General features: G+C 41.7%; 1 protein-coding gene across 6 annotated transcripts in view; it reads left to right on the plus strand.

The window, feature by feature from the left end:
- The window catches only part of LOC129697305 (protein FAM184A-like), a 116207-nt gene that overhangs the window by 77074 nt on the left and 22558 nt on the right, over nucleotides 1–16575 (plus strand). For 4 of the 6 annotated variants that reach the window (XM_055635739.1, XM_055635742.1, XM_055635741.1 and 1 more), the window contains exons 10-12: nucleotides 4318–4359; nucleotides 8029–8238; nucleotides 13234–13387. In XM_055635739.1, the coding sequence (XP_055491714.1) occupies nucleotides 4318–4359; nucleotides 8029–8238; nucleotides 13234–13387 (406 nt within the window). The remainder of the gene's footprint in view (nucleotides 1–4317; nucleotides 4360–8028; nucleotides 8239–13233; nucleotides 13388–16575) is intronic. The other 2 variants (XM_055635740.1, XM_055635744.1) reach the window with 1 other exon arrangement.

Here is a 16575-nt window from a genome sequence, read left to right on the forward strand (position 1 = left end):
TGCCCCAGGACCTACCCAGGTCGTAGAGCAGCGCCAGGGCCTGGAACTCGGCCTGGTTCTCGTACTCAACCCGCCCTGGCTGTGGACCCAGGCTTGTCCTTGGTTCCAGCGGCAGCCTCCAGCCGTCAGCTCAGCCGCCACCTGGACTGCAGTCCAGGCCCAGGCTCATCCTTGGTTCCAGCTGCAGCCTCCAGCTGTCAGCTCGGCTGCCGCCTGGGCTCCAGTGCAGGTCCCAACTTCACCGTCATTGATCCTGGACCCAGGCTCGTCCTTGGTTCCACCGGCGGTTTCTTTCTTGGCCCTGGTCACGGCCCCATCCCAAGCCCCGGGCTCCAGCCCATGCCGAGTCGCCTGTCTCAGCCTGCGGCAGCAGCCTCCCCACCAGGCATCGGGAGGCCGCAGGGCACCGGGCGGCGTGAGCGCTGGAGTGCCCCTCCCTCCCGGAGTGTCCCGTCCTGCATTACGAGTGCATTATGACATCACTCGGGCGCCGGACCATGACCAATGGAGTGTCCTTCCCTCCCGGAGTGTCCTATCTTGCCTTGCGAGTGCATTGTGACGACCGTCGGGCTTTTTTTTCCCGAAAAGGGTGAGTTTTCGGGCTGGTTTTAATACTTTAAACGATTAAAAACTTCGGAAATGTAGGTGGGAATGCGACGGGAAGATGTTTATCGCCTCAACGGGAAAAATGTGAGTAGAATGTGTGAAAATGGGAAGGCTGTGGCCTAGCGTTTGGAAGAAAATTGGAATTAACCAGATATTCACTCACACACACACACACACACACACACACACACACACACACACACACACACACACACACACACACACACACACACACACACACACACACACACACACACACACACACACACACACACACACACGCACACACACACACACACACACACACACACGCACACGCGTTTTAGATAGATATTATTCCAAGAGGAGCTCTTTCTTCTTTTCTGCATCTTCCTGAAACATTATACTTTTATTTGAATTCTAACTGTCTGTGATGTTGATAAATAATCCATATTAGGATTCAGGATTATCAGGATCACCTGGGAGAGTGAGAGTGTCCTACAGAGGAGTTATAGTGAGGTGGTTATACCGAATGTACAGGCAGAAAATATATCGATGATCACAAGCAAAGGGAGTATACAGAGTGCAAGAATCCACCATGGCCACCATGAACAAGTATTAAATGCTATTGAGGGATCAGCAGAGAGCAGCAGCAGAAGTTAGGTCTGTGGCACTAAGCCTGGCTCTGAGGCACAGCGGGGCAGACTGAAGTCAGACAATGCTATAACAATAAGAGATCCATTAATTAGGGGCACAACTCCAAGATGGTGTGTTGCCACCCTGGTGCCATGGTGCAGTATGTTTCAGAGCTGCTACAGAATTTGTTCAAGGGGAGTTGAGTAAGCACCCAGAAGTCAATGTACACTTACACAAATGAGCTAGAAATGTGGTCGTGCAGAGCAAATGAAGGGAATTAGACAAAATATTAAAAAGCATAACCTCAAGTGTATTCATCTCCAGATTACTTCCAACTAATATTATAGCAAATGTAGGAAGAGAATGAAAAGACGGGAATATGTGGCTGATGAGTTGGTACAGTGCGCAGGGATTCAGAATTTTGGTTCTTTGGGATCTTGTCGGGGACAGAGATGACCTGTCCAAAAGGGACAGGTTGCACCTGAATTGAAGGGGCACCTGTATCACGTCAGACAGATTTGCTAGTGCTATTCGGGACGGTTTAAACTTACTAGGCAGGGGGACAAATACAATACAATAGAGAAGCAGGTGGGAGGCTGGAAATCGGAACAGAAGTCAATGACAGTTCAGTAGACAGGAGCACGGCAGAGAATGAGGAAAGATAGTTGGATTCTGAGTTGGATGATCAGCCATGATCATATTGAATGAGGGGCAGGCTCGAAGGGCCGAATGGCCTACTGCACCTATTTTCTATGTTTCTATTCAGTTGCACTTATTTTTATGCTAGAGGCCTGGCAGGTAAGGCGGAAGATCTCATGACATTCAGTAGTTTACAATAGCAGGCTGAAGGTGCCCCCATATTTGACCCTTGTTGCCAGGATGATAAGGACAGTCCCTCTCCCCTGACTCTCAGTCTGAAGAAGGGTCACCTATTCCTTCTCTCCAGAGATGCTGCCTGTCCTGCTGAGTTACTACAACATTTTGTGTCTGTCGTGGTGTAAACCACCATCTGCAATTTCTTCGTACACACTCTCACATATCCTCTGAAATATGACTCTATTAACCTTGTGTAAGAGGTGTAAAGAACTGTAAAATAGGTGATCCTGTTAAAACTTAACTGAACTTTGGTGAGAAACATAATTAATGTGTTCACACCCAATGAAGCTTTCCATCATTCATTTCCATCATTGCACTAAGGATTGCGAGGAGAGTGGCGGAATAGCAATTGGACACATTTGATGTTGGTTATGATGGATTAGGTTTGCATTTTATAGTAATTTTTATTTTGTCAAGCAAAGACTGAATATGCTTGAGCCGTAGGAGTGAGATGTGGTCCTCAATTAATATTTATCTCTTTTTTTTTACCATGGAGAATGACATGAGAACTCAATAAAGTTAATGGGAATGTCTTGGGGATAGTCCACATTTACAGTATAGGAGGTGCTGGATATCTTAAAATGTATGAAGGTAGATAAATCTCTGGAGCTTATACACTGGTTTATCTAAGAGAACTATTGGAATTTTGAGAAGAAATATATGCATTGTTGTTAACAATGGGTAAGATACCGGAAGACTCTGAGATGCCTTTGTTGTAATAATAATGGCTGCAAAGAAAATCCTAGGATTCATTGATTAAAAAGCTTGACATCTGAGATAGGTAAGTTACTGGAGTTGTCTGTATGGACTCATAGCCTTTGGTAAGGTTTTGCATGGAAGGCTCCGCTGGAAGGTTAGATCACATGGGATAACTGGATAGCTAACTGGATATACAATTTGCTTCATGGTAGTAAGCAGAAGGTGATAGTTGAAATATATTTTTCGAACTGGAAGCTAGTGTCCATTGCTGTTTGTCATGATATGGTTGAGAATGTACAAGGCATGATTAGTAAGTTTGCAGATGACACTAAAATTGGTGGTATTGTAGACAATGAAGATGGTTGTCAAGTGTCTTGAGCCGGTGAGCCAATTAAATTTAATTTGGGGAAGTGGAAGGTGTTGCGTTTTGGGCCATCGGTCCGATAGAACTTTCGTAGTGAATGATCGAGTCCAAGGGAGTGTTGTAGAACGGAGCAGCCTAGGAGTACAAGTACATACTTCTGTGAAAGTGATGTCACAAGTGGGCAGAATGGTGAAGAAGGCTTTTGGCATGCTGGCCTTCATCATTATGGTCACTGAATATAAAACCTTTGGCACTACGTTCTAGTACAAAACATTGATGAGGCAGCAGGTGGAGTGATGATCAGTCTGAAGAAGGGTTTTGGCCCGAAACGTCGCCTAGTTCCTTCGCTCCATAGATGCTGCTGCACCCGCTGAGTTTCTCCGGCATTTTTGTGTACCTTCGATCTTCCAGCATCTGCAGTTCCTTCTTGAACAGCTGGAGTGATGTGTTTGGTTTTGGTCACCCTGCTGTAGGAAAGATGACATTGAGCTGAAAAGAATGCAGAAAAGATGCAAGAGGACATTGTCAGGACTTGAGGGACTGAGTCCTAGCGACAGTGGACAAGTAGTCACTTGATGAAGTAAACAAAAAGGTTGACAAGGGCAAAGCCATAGATGTTGTCTATATGGACTTCAGCAAGGCATTTGATATGGTTGCGCATGGAAGGATGTTCTGGAATGTGTGATAAAGAGTCTCTCAAAACATTTAATACGTATCTAGATCAGCACTTGAATCTTCAAGACATATAAGGTTATGTACCAAATACTGGTAAATGAAATTAGTAGGGATTGGCCTGGAAGAGGGTGGGCAAAAGAGCGTATTTCTGTGCTGTGTGCCTCATCAACTTTCTAACCAAATGTATCTAAAATTGTCATATGCTCTACACCAGATTTTTTTAACGTTGAATTGTGTTTTTATATGAATTTTGAACTCTATTGTCAAAATACATTGTTTATATAATTAACCAATAAAAGTTGTTGACACAACTTTTAAAATTCAGCCTAATTGTGCAAATATGTCCATTTTTTTAAAACAGTGTCAAAATCATCTCACTGTTCTTAGTAAACATTTGACATTTTTTTCATATTTGCCCCAAATTGTTTCTTCTATTTACAATTAAATTCAGATTTATTTATTCCTGTGATCTTTTTTCATAGCGGCACTTTCTAGGTGAAGCTTTACAAAAATCTATCAGTAATGTAAGTGAGATGCAATTTTCATCCTGCCTGATACCTGATGTGTAGGTGTGGCATGCTATTTACTCATAGTAAATTCCTCCACATGTAAACAATTTTACTTTAAAATATATTTTATATTTGGAAAAAAAGTTAAAACACATGCAATATTCATCTCACTTAAATATATACATTTATGTATATATGTGTGTTTGTGTGTGTAATTTTTGCATGTTTATTTCAATATTTCTCATTCCCCATAATAGGAACCAACACCCAGTAATAAACAAAGTGATTCATAGTTGTCAAGCTTAAAGACAATGGCTAGCATGTAAAGATTCAACATCCTGTGAAGGTTTATGAATTTCAATTTTATTGTCACAAATCCCTTCTTATGATTTAGAACCAGAACCATAAAAATTAACACTGCTTGGAAGTAGATGGTTTGAATTAGATTTTTTCTGCTTTTAGCTCGATATCAAAGCATTACAGGTTGAACATTTGTCTTTGGTCGTTATCAGAACTGAATTTTGGAAATGGAGTCCAATGAGCAGCCACCATTATGTGTAAACGATTGTGAAAGTGGTAGGGGATGAATATTTTATTGCAGTGATATAAATGGAGAGTCCCGTGCATAGTTCAGCATTCTTGATTGTTTTGTGGCTTGATGGTCATGTAATTGTTCATTCAACATGCCTTGAGCTGGCTTTCCAAATTTTAAGAAAGTAATAATTGTATATAAATGTTTAATAGAGTTGGTATTTGTGTATTTTCATTTGAACTTCTGATTGCAAAGAAAAATAGTTCTAATAAATCCTCTGAAATGGGAAGAAGTGAGTCCAAATTGGAGATTTTATTTAGTCTGGATAGAACAATATGTAGCTTAGACTGCAAGCTAAAATGTAACAATTTAACTGATCATCAAACTGATCGAATACCTTTTACATAAATACTTAGATATATACACAATAGGTGCAGGAGTAGGCCATTCGGCCCTTCGAGCCAGCACCGCCATTCAATGTGATCATGGCTGACCATCCACAATTAGTACCCCGTTCCAGTCTTCTCTCCATACCCATTGATTCCGCTAGCCCTAAGAGTTCTATCTAACTCTCTCTTGAAAGCATCCAGTGAATCGGTCTCCACTGCCTTCTGAGGCAGAGAATTCCACAAATTCATAACTCAAAAACACAAAAGGTTTTTCCTCACCTCAATTCTTAATGGCCTACCCCTCATACTTAAACTGTGGCGCCTGGTTCTGGACTCCCCCAACATCGGGGACGTGTTTCCTGCATCTAGCGTGTCTAATCCCTTAATAATTTTATATGTTTCTATAAGATACCCTCTCATCCTTCTAAATTCCAATGAATACAAGCCCAGACGCTCCATTCTTTCATCATATGACAGTCCCGCCATTCCAGGAAATAACGTCATGAACGTACGCTGCACTCCCTCAATAGCAAGAGTATCCTTCCTCAACCTATACAGTGATTTTGTGCAAAAACATTACAAAGTTGAATGTGATAGTCAAATGGAGAATGTTATAGAATGATGGACTTTTGTTATCCTAATTATGCATCAAGCAATGCCACTGTTCAGCTTTACTCCATATTAAGCTTCTTTAAAACTAAATTTGATATTTTAACATGCTCACAAACTGCTCTTGCATGATAAATTATGCTAGTAGATGTTGGATGTATGCATGAGAAGAAAGTCATTTGATGGAAAGCAGGCTATCATTTGCACCTACTGCGACAGCATTTATATATGTTGGTTAAAACAGAAAAAAAATGCATGTTCGTTTTTTATGACTGAACTACATCACACACATTCAGTGCAATATAGTATTAGTAACTGAATATATATCAAGTAGTGCACTGTTTATTTATTTCCTATTTGTGATTGTTATGTTGTTGGCTGGTTTTTAAATATAGCAGTTCTTAGTTTTGGAGTATCATCTTGAAGCAGTGTAAGGCATTAACATTTGTGTTTCTGTTGGAGAGGCTTGATCAGCAAGAGTAAGAAATGTTAATCAAATCTAATAGCAATATTGTATGTCACATGAATTGAACTTTTCATCATCATTTTGTGTAAACAGCAAAAATGAAAATATAGTCCATGTATGTTCAAGTGTGCACCGTGTTGGTGCTATACAATTATACAGCTGATGAACTGAAATTGAAATATGTAAACAATTTGGCCAAGAATTTCTTTACTTGAATGTGCTACAACTGCTCAGAGGCATCCTTGATCCTACGTGCCAGGATCAAAGTTGTCTCCAAGCAGTTACAGAATGTTCTCAAGAGGGAGGATGAGCAGCCAGATATTGTTGTATACATTGATACCAATGACATAGATAGAAAAGGGGTTGAGAATCTGCAGAATGAATATAGAGAATAAAGATGAAGGTTAAAATGCAGGACCTCAAGTAATCTCTGGATTACTCAATGCCAGAAGGTTGGAATAGGAGGATAAGGTGGACGGATGTATGACTGAGGTATGACTGTATGACTAGTTAAGTTAAGGAGGGTGAGATTAGGGTTCTTGGACCACTGGGATCTCTTCTGTGGCAAAGATGACCTGTACAAGAAGAACAACTTGTATTGTATTGGGAGGGATACCAAAATCCTGGTGGGGCAAATTTCTGATGTTACTCATCAAGTCTTAAACTAGTCTGGCAGAGGGATAGAACTCAAAGCCTAGTGTTGCTGATACAAAGGTTGAGGCAAATATAGATGTTCAGTGGGCAGGGGCAGGACAAGGAGCCAGGTTGGTCTGATATGCTAAGCTAAACAGTTTTAATACAAGAAGCTTAAACGATAAGGCTGATGACTCAGAGCATGCACGTCCATGAGATTGGGATATTAAAGCCAAAATAGAAACATTGTTTTAGGGAGGAGTAGGACTGGTGATAGCTCAATGTTCTAGAAGTGATTGACATGATAGAGGTGGAGGTAAGAGAGGAGGGGTAGTTTGCCTTTTTGATTAGGGAGAACATCAGGGCAATAATTAGAATATTCCTGGGTGAATGTCCAGTGAGGCTGCATGGGTGAAATTCAGAAATAAAGTCATTATTATGGTTGTCCAAATCAAGAATGGATAGTTTGGGTCTATATTCCTTGGTGCCGAGAAAAATGAGAGGTGAGCCTTATTCAAACATATAAGATCCTAAGAGGGCTTGACACGGCAGATTTTGAGGGGATATAATTACAAAACAAGGGACTGATCAAATCTCTCTCATAGTAGTGAATTATTTACCCCCAAGGTTGGCGGAGGCCAGATCATTATATGTATTTAAGGTGGAGATTGATAAATATTTGAAAGATTGAGATTTGAGCATCGTGGGATACTGGCCAGCATTGATGAGTCGTGATCAGGACAGGTTTGAGGGGGTTGCCTACTTCTGATCCTATTTTCTTGTGTTCCCATACTTGTACAGTATATATGGTCACCTGTGTAGAATAATTACGGCCATTGTTCTCACTCCCATAAATTATCTTTCATTGTTTTTAATCAACAAAAATAAATCTACGATATTCAGGTAATGCTGTTGCATGAGATTATACAAAATTATATAGTGACATTTTTATGTTAACACGTGAAACTCTTCATAATTTTATTAGTTTCTTTATAAATTATGAATGTACATTGCTGTTTTTAATTTCCATTCGACTATTAAATCCTCTGCTATAGATCTCCTTACTGAAGCAAAGTCTGGAAATGCAGCTATCTCAGTCGCAGGATTCCTTGCAGAAACATCAGTGCCAATTCAACCATGAGAGACAACGGCTCACGAAGCAAATGCAAGAAATGGAAGAAGAACATAAACATCAACAGGCATCTTTAGAGGATGCTCACCAGAATGCTTTGAGAAATATGGAATCTAAAAAACAAGAGTACAAGGCATGTTATAGCACAGTTCGACCTGATGAAATGATATAAAATTATGAGAGGCATAGCTATGGTAGATAGTCAGTCTTTTTCCCAGTGTGGAAATGTCAAATACAAGAGGGCGCTTCTGTAAGATGAGGGAGATAGCTGAAAGGAGATTTACGAGGTAAGCATTTTATGTAGAAGCGTGGTAGATGCCTGGATCACACTGCCAGGGAGTTGTTTAAAGCAGATACGATAAAAATGTTTAAAAGCCATTTGGACAGGTGCAAGGCCAGGCAGGGAATGGAGAGATAGAAACCACATGCAAGTAGATATACAGCTTAAATCGGCACAATGGTCGACACAGACATCAGGGGCAGTGGGCCTGTCCCTGTGCTGTACTCTTCTATGTTTTTTTTCCCTTCATTTATTTAGTAGCTGTGCAATCATGTTTTATTGGATACAGCCACACCACTCAAAAAAGTGCAGAACTGGGCAGCTACTATTCATGAGAACAAGTTGTTCAGAAAAGATAGTGAAGGAAGAAAAAGAGATGGGGTGACAGTACTGATTAAGAAATATATTATAGTGTTGAAGATACAGGATGCCTTTGACAGAACAAGGAAATAATCCATTTGGAAGGAGGCAAAATGGGTTATGCATATTCTATGGGTCACCAGACAGTGAAAGGAAATGGAGGAGAAAATCTACAGGGAAATTACAGATCAGTGCAAAAACTGTAGAGTGGTGATGTTGGAGATTTCAATTATCCATAATGGACAATGTTAAAATAAAGGCAAAATAAAGGGCGGATTTCTGAGAAATGTTCAGGGGAATGGTCCTGGATCAGTAAGTTTTTGGCCTAACAGAAATTGCCAGACTGTTCTGGAGAATGAGATGGGCCAACGGACCAGATGACGTTTTGACAACATCTAAAGGATAGTGATTATTTTGGGATTTAGATTAGTAATGGTGAGATGCAAGGAACAACCTAAAGTAGACTTTCCTAATTGGATGGCCAACTTTAACTTCACATAGGGATGTAACCATAGAGGAGGAGGTCAAGGCAGGAAAACTAACTAAACTAACTAACCTTATTAAGGAAGATGATAAGAAAGTGAGTGATTTTGCAGATAGTGAAGATGGTTGTGAAAGATTGCAGCAGGATCTGGATTGATTGGCCAGGTGGGCAGAGCAATGGTTGATGGAATTTAATACAGAGAAGTGTGAGGTGTTGCATTTTGGGAAGTCGAACAAGGGCAGGGCCTACACAGTAAATGGTAGGCCTCTGGGTAGTGTTGTACAGCTGAGAGATCTAGGAGTACAGGTGCATGGTTCCTGAAGGTCGAGTCACAGGTGGATAAGGTGGCTTTTGGCACTTTGGCCTTAATCAGTCAGTATTGAGTATAGAAGTTGGGACGTCATGTTGCAGTTGTATATGATGTTGGTGAGATCACATTTAGAATATTGTGTTCAGTTCTGGGCACCATGTTATAGGAAAGGTATTGTCAAGTTTGAAAGGGTCCAGAAAAGATTTACAAGGATGGTACCTGGACTAGAGGGTGTGAGCTATAGGGAGAGGTTGAATAGGCTGGGTCTCTATTCCATGGAGCGCAGGAGGATGAGGGGGAAGCTTATGGAGGTGTACAAATACATGAGAGGAATAGATCGGGTAGATGCACAGAGTCTCTTCCCCAGAGTAGGGGAATCGAAGACCAGAGGACATGAGTTCAAGGTGAAGTGGCAAAGATTTAATAGGAATCTGATGGATAACTTTTTCACACAAAGGGTGGTGGGTATATGGAACAAGCTGCCAGAGGAGGTAGTTGAGGTATAACCCATTGTTTAAGAAACAGTTAGACAGGTACATGGATGGGACAGGTTTGTAGGAATATGGACCAAGCGCAGGAAAGTGGGATTTGAGTAGTTGGCCGGTGTGGACAAGTTGGGCCAAAGGGCCTGTTTCTACATTGTATCACTCTATGATTCTCTAACTCTAAGAGGGTGCTTCCTCTCTCAGTAGAAGTGAATGTCAAGATAGTTATGGGTGAAGTTAAAATTAGTCAGTAGGCATTCGAAAAGCTGATGACATTAAATAAATTATTCACTTGGTCTCTGGGTTGAGATTTCAGAGTTGTCATCAAACTGCAGAGTCACAAATGTGACATATTTCTTCAAAAAGGGAAATCAGAAACAGGTGAATTGATCACGGGGGGAAAGGACATGGCAGACCAATTGAATAACTACTTTGGTTCTGTTGTCACTAAGGAAGACATAAATAATCTGCCGGAAATAGCAGGGGACCGGGGATCAAATGAGATGGAGAAACTGATTGAAATCCAGGTTAGTCGGGAAGTGGTGTTAGGTAAATTGAATGGATTAAAGGCCGATAAATCCCCAGGGCCAGATAGGCTGCATCCCAGAGTGCTTAAGGAAGTAGCCCCAGAAATAGTGGATGTATTAGTGATAATTTTTCAAAACTCTTTAGACTCTGGAGTAGTTCCTGAGGATTGGAGGGTAGTTAATGTAACCCCACTTTTTTAAAAAGGGAGGGAGAGTGAAAACGGGGAATTACAGACCAGTTAGTCGACCATTGGTAGTGGGGGAAATGGTAGTCAATTATTAAAGATGGGATAGCAGCACATTTGGAAAGTGGTGAAATCATTGGACAAAGTCAGCATGGATTTATGAAAGGTAAATCATGTCAGAATTTTTTGAGGATGTAACTAGTGGATAAGGGAGAACCAGTGGATGTGTTTTATCTGGACTTTCAGAAGTCTTTTGACAAGTTTCCCACATAAGAGCAAACCTAAAGTACAGGGTATTGGGGGTTCAGTATTGATGTGGATAGAGAACTGGCTGGCAGACAGGAAGTAAAGAGTAGGAATAAACAGGTCCTTTTCACAATGGCAGGCAGTGACTAGTGGGGTACCGCAAGGCTCAGTGCTGGGACCCCAGCTATTTACAATATAGATTCATGATTTGGACAAGGGAATTGAATGCAACATCTCCAAGTTTGCGGATGACACGAAGCTGGGGGGCAGTGTTAGCTGTGAGGCTGATGCTAGGAGGCTGCAAGGTGACTTGGATAAGTTGGGTGAGTGGGCAAATGCATGGCAGATGCAGTATAATGTGGGTAAATGTGAGGTTATCCACTTTGGTGGCAAGAACAGGAGAGTAGACTACTATCTGAACAGTGGCCGATTAGGAAAAGGGGAGATGCAACGAGACCTGGGTGTCATGGTACACCAGTCATTGTCGGTGCAGCAGGCAGTGAAAAAAGTGAATGGTATGTTAGGATTCATAGCAAAAGGATTTGAGTATAGGAGCAGGGAGGTTCTACTGCAGTTGGACAGGGCCTTGGTGAGACCATGCCTGGAGTATTGCGTACAGTTTTGGTCTACAAATCTGAGGAAATACATTCTTGCCATAGAGGGAGTACAGAGAAGGTTCACCAGACTGATTCCTGGGATGGCAGGACTTTCATATGAAGAAAGACTGAATAGACTCGCCTTGTACTCGCAAGAATTTAGAAGATTGAGGGGGGATCTTATAGAAACTTACAAAATTCTTAAGGGGTTGGACAGGCTAGATGCAGGAAGATTGTTCTCGATGTTGGGGAAGTCCAGAACAAAGGGTCACAGTTTAAGGATAAAGGGGGAAGTCTTTTAGGACATAGATGAGAAAAAGAAATTCACACAGAGAGTGGTGAGTCTGTAGAATTCTCTGCCACAGAAAGTAGATGAGGCCAGTTAAGTGGCTATATTTAAGAGGGAGTTAGATGTGGCCCGTGTGGCTAAAGGGATCAGGGGGTATGGAGAAAAGGCAGGTACAGGATACTGAGTTGGATGATCATCCATGACCATATTGAATGATGGTGCAGGCTCGAAGGGCTGAATGGCCTACTCCTGCACCTATTTTCTATGTTTCGAAGGCCTATCAATTTAACCTCAGTGACGGGAGGATTTCAGATACAATTATCAGGGACATGATTAATAGACAATTAAAGAAGTTTCAGTTGATGAATGCGAAACAGCATGAATGATAGTAATCATGGATTTTTGAAAAAAACTATTCAAGTATGGAAACAGAGAGATATATGGGATTTGGTTTGCAGTGAAAATGTTTTAAATTTGCAGGCAGCACCAAATTTTGAGAGAACAGTTGGTAAAGAATATGTGTTCCTGGGCTTTGTTAAATAGTAGCATAGATTACAGGGTTGTTACATTCGACCAGTTTTTTTTAAACAAGTGGGGCAATGGTGCAGGAAAGAGGCACTGAGCTCAACATTCTTATTGAATGATGAGCTTATTGAATTGTGGAGCAGGCAGGAGGATCAAGTGGCCAACTCCTGCTTCTATAAGTTATGTTAGGTTATGTTAGGTATAAGGTCATAAATAATAGGAGCAGAATTAGGCCATTCAGCCCATTAAGCCTACTCTGCCATTCAATCATGGCTGATCTAACTCTCCCTCCTAACCCCATTCTCCTGCCTTCTCCCCATAACCCCTGATACCAACTAATCAAGAATCTATAAATCTCTGCCTTAAAAATATCCATTGATGGCCTCCAGAGCCTCCTGTGGCAAAGCATTTCACAGATTCACCCCCCTCTGACCAAATAAATTCCTTCGCATCTCCTTCCTAAAGGAATATTCTTTAATTCTGAGGCTATAACCTCTAGTCTTAGACGCTCCCACTAGTGGAACCATCCTCTCCACATCCACTCTATCCAAGCCTTTCACTATTTGATACGTTTCAATGAGGTCCCCCCTCATTCTTTTAAACTGCAGCGAGCACAGGTCCTGTGCCATCAAATGCTCACTGTAAGTTAACCCATTAATTCCGGTGATAATTCATGTAAACATCCTCTGGACCCTCTCCAGGGCCAGGGCATCCTTGCTCTGATATGGTGCCCAAAATTGCTCACAATTCTCCAAATGTGGCCTGAACAGTTCCTTATAGAGCCCCAGCATTACATCCCATGTCATTCTATTGCTGGAATTCTATTGTGTGTGTTTTTCAGAAATTGGAAGACTCTTTAAATAGACAGCACGAAGAGAAAATGGAGGCCCAGAAGGATGGTCATAGAATAAATTTGGAGGCTTTGCAAAATGAAGCAGAAGAACAGCTGCGAGATTTGAGGACAGAGTTGGAGGATGAAAGAAAAGTACTACTTGGTATACATTCTTATATAGTTCTACTGATTTCTTGCTGCATTGCTCACTTAAAAACAAGTCCCAATTTCTCTGATTTTATATCACTTGAATTTCAGTCTTGTTCTCAGTCTCTCTCATGTTTATCTTTCACCCACTCCCACTTAACTCATGTATCAATGTCTTCAGTCATGATCTAAATTTTATTTATCGTGTTATCTACCCACCTATTATATTTCCCTAAACTTACTAAACCAGGGCTGCCAACATTGAGTGAGAAATGCGACCGAGGGGGGGGGAGGGAGCCTAGCGACCGAGGGGGGGAGGGGAGCGGTATCCCATCCCCCCCCCCCCCCCCCCCCCCCCCCCCCCGGTAGTGAGGTTTCGCATTTTTCAGCTTGAAATTGTGCAATCTGGTGCATACTGTAGCGAGCCTTTTAACTTACAATTGAATGCAACATTTATGCTTTAAATTGGATCGGTATGAATAAGGTTACGCTAACTTACATTCCTAATTACATTCCACAGTAGAGCCGGGCTCTGATCAACAGGTGCAGCACATGAATGACTATATTCATGTATGGAAATCAGATTATAATTCATGCTGTTATGCATATATATATATAGAGAATAAAACATAGAAACAAGGCAAGAGTCTGACTGTGTGTCATAATCTTGCAGCATGGAAACAGGCCCTTCATCCCAACTTGTTCATGCAGATCAACATGCTCCATCTAAACTAGTCCCATTTATCCGCATTTGGCCCATATCCCTTTAATCCTTGTGTGTGTCAGTGTGTGTCAGTGAAGCGGCGACAACATCCGGAGTGAGCAGAGACTTGGCGATGCCCGATGAGCGTTTCCCTCTCCTGCCCCCTGACCGTCTCTTCTACCCCCTCCCGTGAAGGCCCAGGTGCTCTGTGTCCAGCTGGGGTCCAGGGGAGGTGAGGGTCAGTGACCCGGGGGTCAGGCATCGGAGAGGAGCCTTAGCCTGAGATTCATCCCCCTGGTTCCGGAGGCGGCATTGATGCCCCCACTCTCTCAATTACAAGAATGTCCTTCCTCAAATTTGGAGACCAAAACTGCAAACAATACTCCAGGTGTGGTCTCACTAGGGTGTCATCTGCAAATTTGCTAATATTACTTGCAATCCTTTCATCTAAATCATTAATATATATTGCAAATAGCTGCGTCGCAGCACCGAGCCTTGCGGTACCCCACTAGCACTGCCTGCCTGAAAGGGACCCGTTAATCCCTACTCTTTGTTTCCTGTCTGCTAACCAATTTTCTATCCATGTCAGCACTCTACCCCCAATACAGTGTGCCCTAATTTCTGCCCATTAATCTCCTATGTGGGACCTTATCAAATGCTTTCTGAAAGTCCATGTATACTACATCCACTGGCTCTCCCTTGTCCATTATCCTAGTTACATCCTCAACAAATTCCAGAAGATTAGTCAAGCATGATTTCCCCTTCGTAAATCCATGCTGACTCGGACCGATCTTGTTACTGATGTCCAAATGTGCTACGATTTCATATTTTATGATTGACTCCAGCATCTTCCCCACCACCGATGTCAGGCTTACTGGTCTATAATTCCTTGTTTTCTCTCTCCCGCCTCTCTTAAAAAGTGGGATAACATTAGCTACCCTCCAACACACAGGAACAGATCTATATCCTGAATCTATAGAACATTGGAAAATGATCACCAATGCGTCCACGATTTCTAGAGCTACTTCCTTAAGTACAATGGATGCAAACCATGGGGATTTATAAGCCTTCAGTCCCATCAGTCTAACCACACCATTTCCTGCCTAATGTGGATTTCCTTCAGTTCCTCCGTCACCCCAGATCCTATGGCCACTAGTACATCCGGAAGATTGTTTGTGTCCTCCTTAGTGAAGACGGATCCAAAGTACCTGTACAACTCTTCTGTCATTTCTTTGTTCCCCATAATAAATTCATCTTTTTCAGTCTTCAATTAAAGTTATAAAGCCACAGATTTTGTTGTAAATAAAAGCATAGGACACATATGTAGTGCTAGTTTGTCAGGTGACTATCAATGTGTTTCTTGTTAAAAGAATGATAGCTGTATTGTGTTCCCCAGCAAAGTAATCCAACATTGTTCAAGAAAAATAGCAGGCATAAGCCTGGTAATTAGTGGCCATTTGGTCTATTGGGAAAGAATCTGAGGGACAAGATAAATCTGCACTTGGAAAGTGCATTTCATTTCAAAGGCAGAGGGATTGTTCAGTGATAGTCATCACGGGTTTATTAGTGGGAGATGTTGGTAGAAATTACATATCTGAACACGGAGGCTGTGACCCCCTAATTCTGGATTCCAAAACAATCAAGAACATCCTTGATGCATTGTCTCTCAACCGCGCTTGAATTTGATTTTTTTTAATTTTGAAGAGGTGACCTCATCATCCTTATTGTTGAGGGCAGCGCAGTTGATGTGGTTTATACGGACTTTATAGTAAAGCTTTTATAAAGTCCAAATTCAGGGACAGTTTGTTCTCAGTTGTTATCAGGCAACTGAACCATCCTCTCACCAGCCAGAGTACCGTCCTCCCATCTACCTCCTTGGAGACTTTCAGCTATCTTTAATCGGACTTTATCTTGCATTCAATGTTATGCTCTTTGTCCTGTATCTGTACACTGGAGAACTTGATTGTAATCATTATAGTCTTTTTGGATAGCATGCAACAAAAAGCTTTTCACTTTACCTCAGTATACGTGACATTAATAAACTAAACTAAATTAGTATAAGGAAATTCATTGTGTTGGCATAGTTAGCCCAAATGCTGTAACCACTTTCACTGAAAGGAATCATATGTCTTTGTCGGTTCCTGTAAGCAGTCTCAATAATTCCTTGGGTGGCAGCATTTTCTCGATAGGGACAACAGCAAAAGTTGGGACGATTGGGACAACAGCAATCCACTAATTTGAGGAAGGACATTCTTGCAATTGAGGGAGTGCAGCGTAGGTTTACAAGGTTAATTCCCGGGATAGCGGGACTCATATGCTGAGAGAATGGAGTGGCTGGGCTTGTATACTCTGGAGTTTAGAAGGATGAGAGGGAATCTTATTGAAACATATAAGATTATTAAGGGTTTGGACACGCTAGAGGCAGGAAATATGTTCCCGATGTTGGGGGAGTCCAGAACCAGGGGCCACAGTTTAAGAATAATGGGATGGCGGGACTGTAA

The sequence above is a fragment of the Leucoraja erinacea genome, chromosome 5 (assembly GCF_028641065.1).
Source record: "Leucoraja erinacea ecotype New England chromosome 5, Leri_hhj_1, whole genome shotgun sequence".
NCBI lineage: Eukaryota > Metazoa > Chordata > Chondrichthyes > Rajiformes > Rajidae > Leucoraja > Leucoraja erinaceus.